General features: G+C 44.5%; 1 protein-coding gene across 3 annotated transcripts in view; it reads left to right on the top strand.

Moving 5' to 3' along the window:
• The window catches only part of PDCD6 (programmed cell death 6), a 25264-nt gene that overhangs the window by 10636 nt on the left and 13649 nt on the right, over positions 1-979 (top strand). For 2 of the 3 annotated variants that reach the window (XM_006900159.1, XM_006900158.1), the window contains exon 3: positions 486-530. The exons of the other annotated variant lie outside the window; for it this stretch is intronic. In XM_006900159.1, the coding sequence (XP_006900221.1) occupies positions 486-530 (45 nt within the window). The remainder of the gene's footprint in view (positions 1-485; positions 531-979) is intronic. 3 annotated transcript variants of the gene reach the window in all.

The following is a 979-nucleotide window of genomic DNA, read 5'->3' as shown; positions in this document are numbered from 1 at the left end:
TATTTTGTGTGCGTGTACCGTCAAATCAGATCTGACTGGTACAGGAGGATATTGCGCCTCCTTCTCCGGCAGAGCATCTGGTGGACTCGAACCGTGTTCCTCTGGGATTGCTGTGCAGCTTCTTGCCACTAGGCCACCAGAGCTCCCCGGATTGTATCATTCTTGTACCCATATACAGGATTGTCTCTTGCTTGTACCCATGTACAGGCTTCATGGATCAGTATTCTGCCCACGGCATTCTTAAGTGTTGCAACTTGAGGCTTGATTTTGTTTCAGTTCCTTCAGCTTAAGAAATGCCAAGCGAGTTTGGCCATTTTGATTTTTTTAGTCCAGTTTTTTGCACATTTCATTATAATGCTGGACGTTCCTGGGCCTACACTCCCTGTTGAGAATGCAGCTTGTGGGTCTACGTCATAATAGCATTGTGCATGTGGTGTGCAGGTGAGGAGTTTTCTCTAAGTTTAATTCCTGTTCTTTGTTTTCAGGTACATGGACGCCATTCAACCCAGTAACTGTCAGGTCAATCATATGTAAGTCAAAACTTGTGGACGTGTGGGGTTTCTGTCTGTCTGGTTAGACGGTAGTGGGCATGGGTTGAGTCTAAGGTAGTGGTAGACTTGTGGGGTTTATAACTGTCCTGGTGGGATAGTGGTGGACACGTGCAGGGTTTTTATCTGTTGTGTGCTTGATTTCTAAGTTGCGCTTTCTGTGTCTGAACACTTCATCTCTTACTCTTCCTGGGCCTTGAGTTAGATACTGGATTCTTTCATTCTGCCCTCTGTTTTTTCACCTCTACCTTGCTATATAGGTGCATTTTCAAAATGTTGTGTAGTTTTAATCTGCTCTTAAACTCCTCCTTTAAGTGTCTAATTGTGGTGATTATATATGTTGTTGTTGTTATGTGCCGTCGAATTTCTTGTGACTCCTAGTGACCCTGTGTACAGCAGCCCTAAACTCTGCTCTATCCTGTGCCAATCGC

The sequence above is a fragment of the Elephantulus edwardii genome, unplaced genomic scaffold, assembly GCF_000299155.1.
Source record: "Elephantulus edwardii isolate Elephantulus edwardi_28Jun2011 unplaced genomic scaffold, EleEdw1.0 scaffold00274, whole genome shotgun sequence".
Taxonomy (NCBI): domain Eukaryota; kingdom Metazoa; phylum Chordata; class Mammalia; order Macroscelidea; family Macroscelididae; genus Elephantulus; species Elephantulus edwardii.
This window is presented reverse-complemented; position numbering and strand designations above follow the sequence as displayed.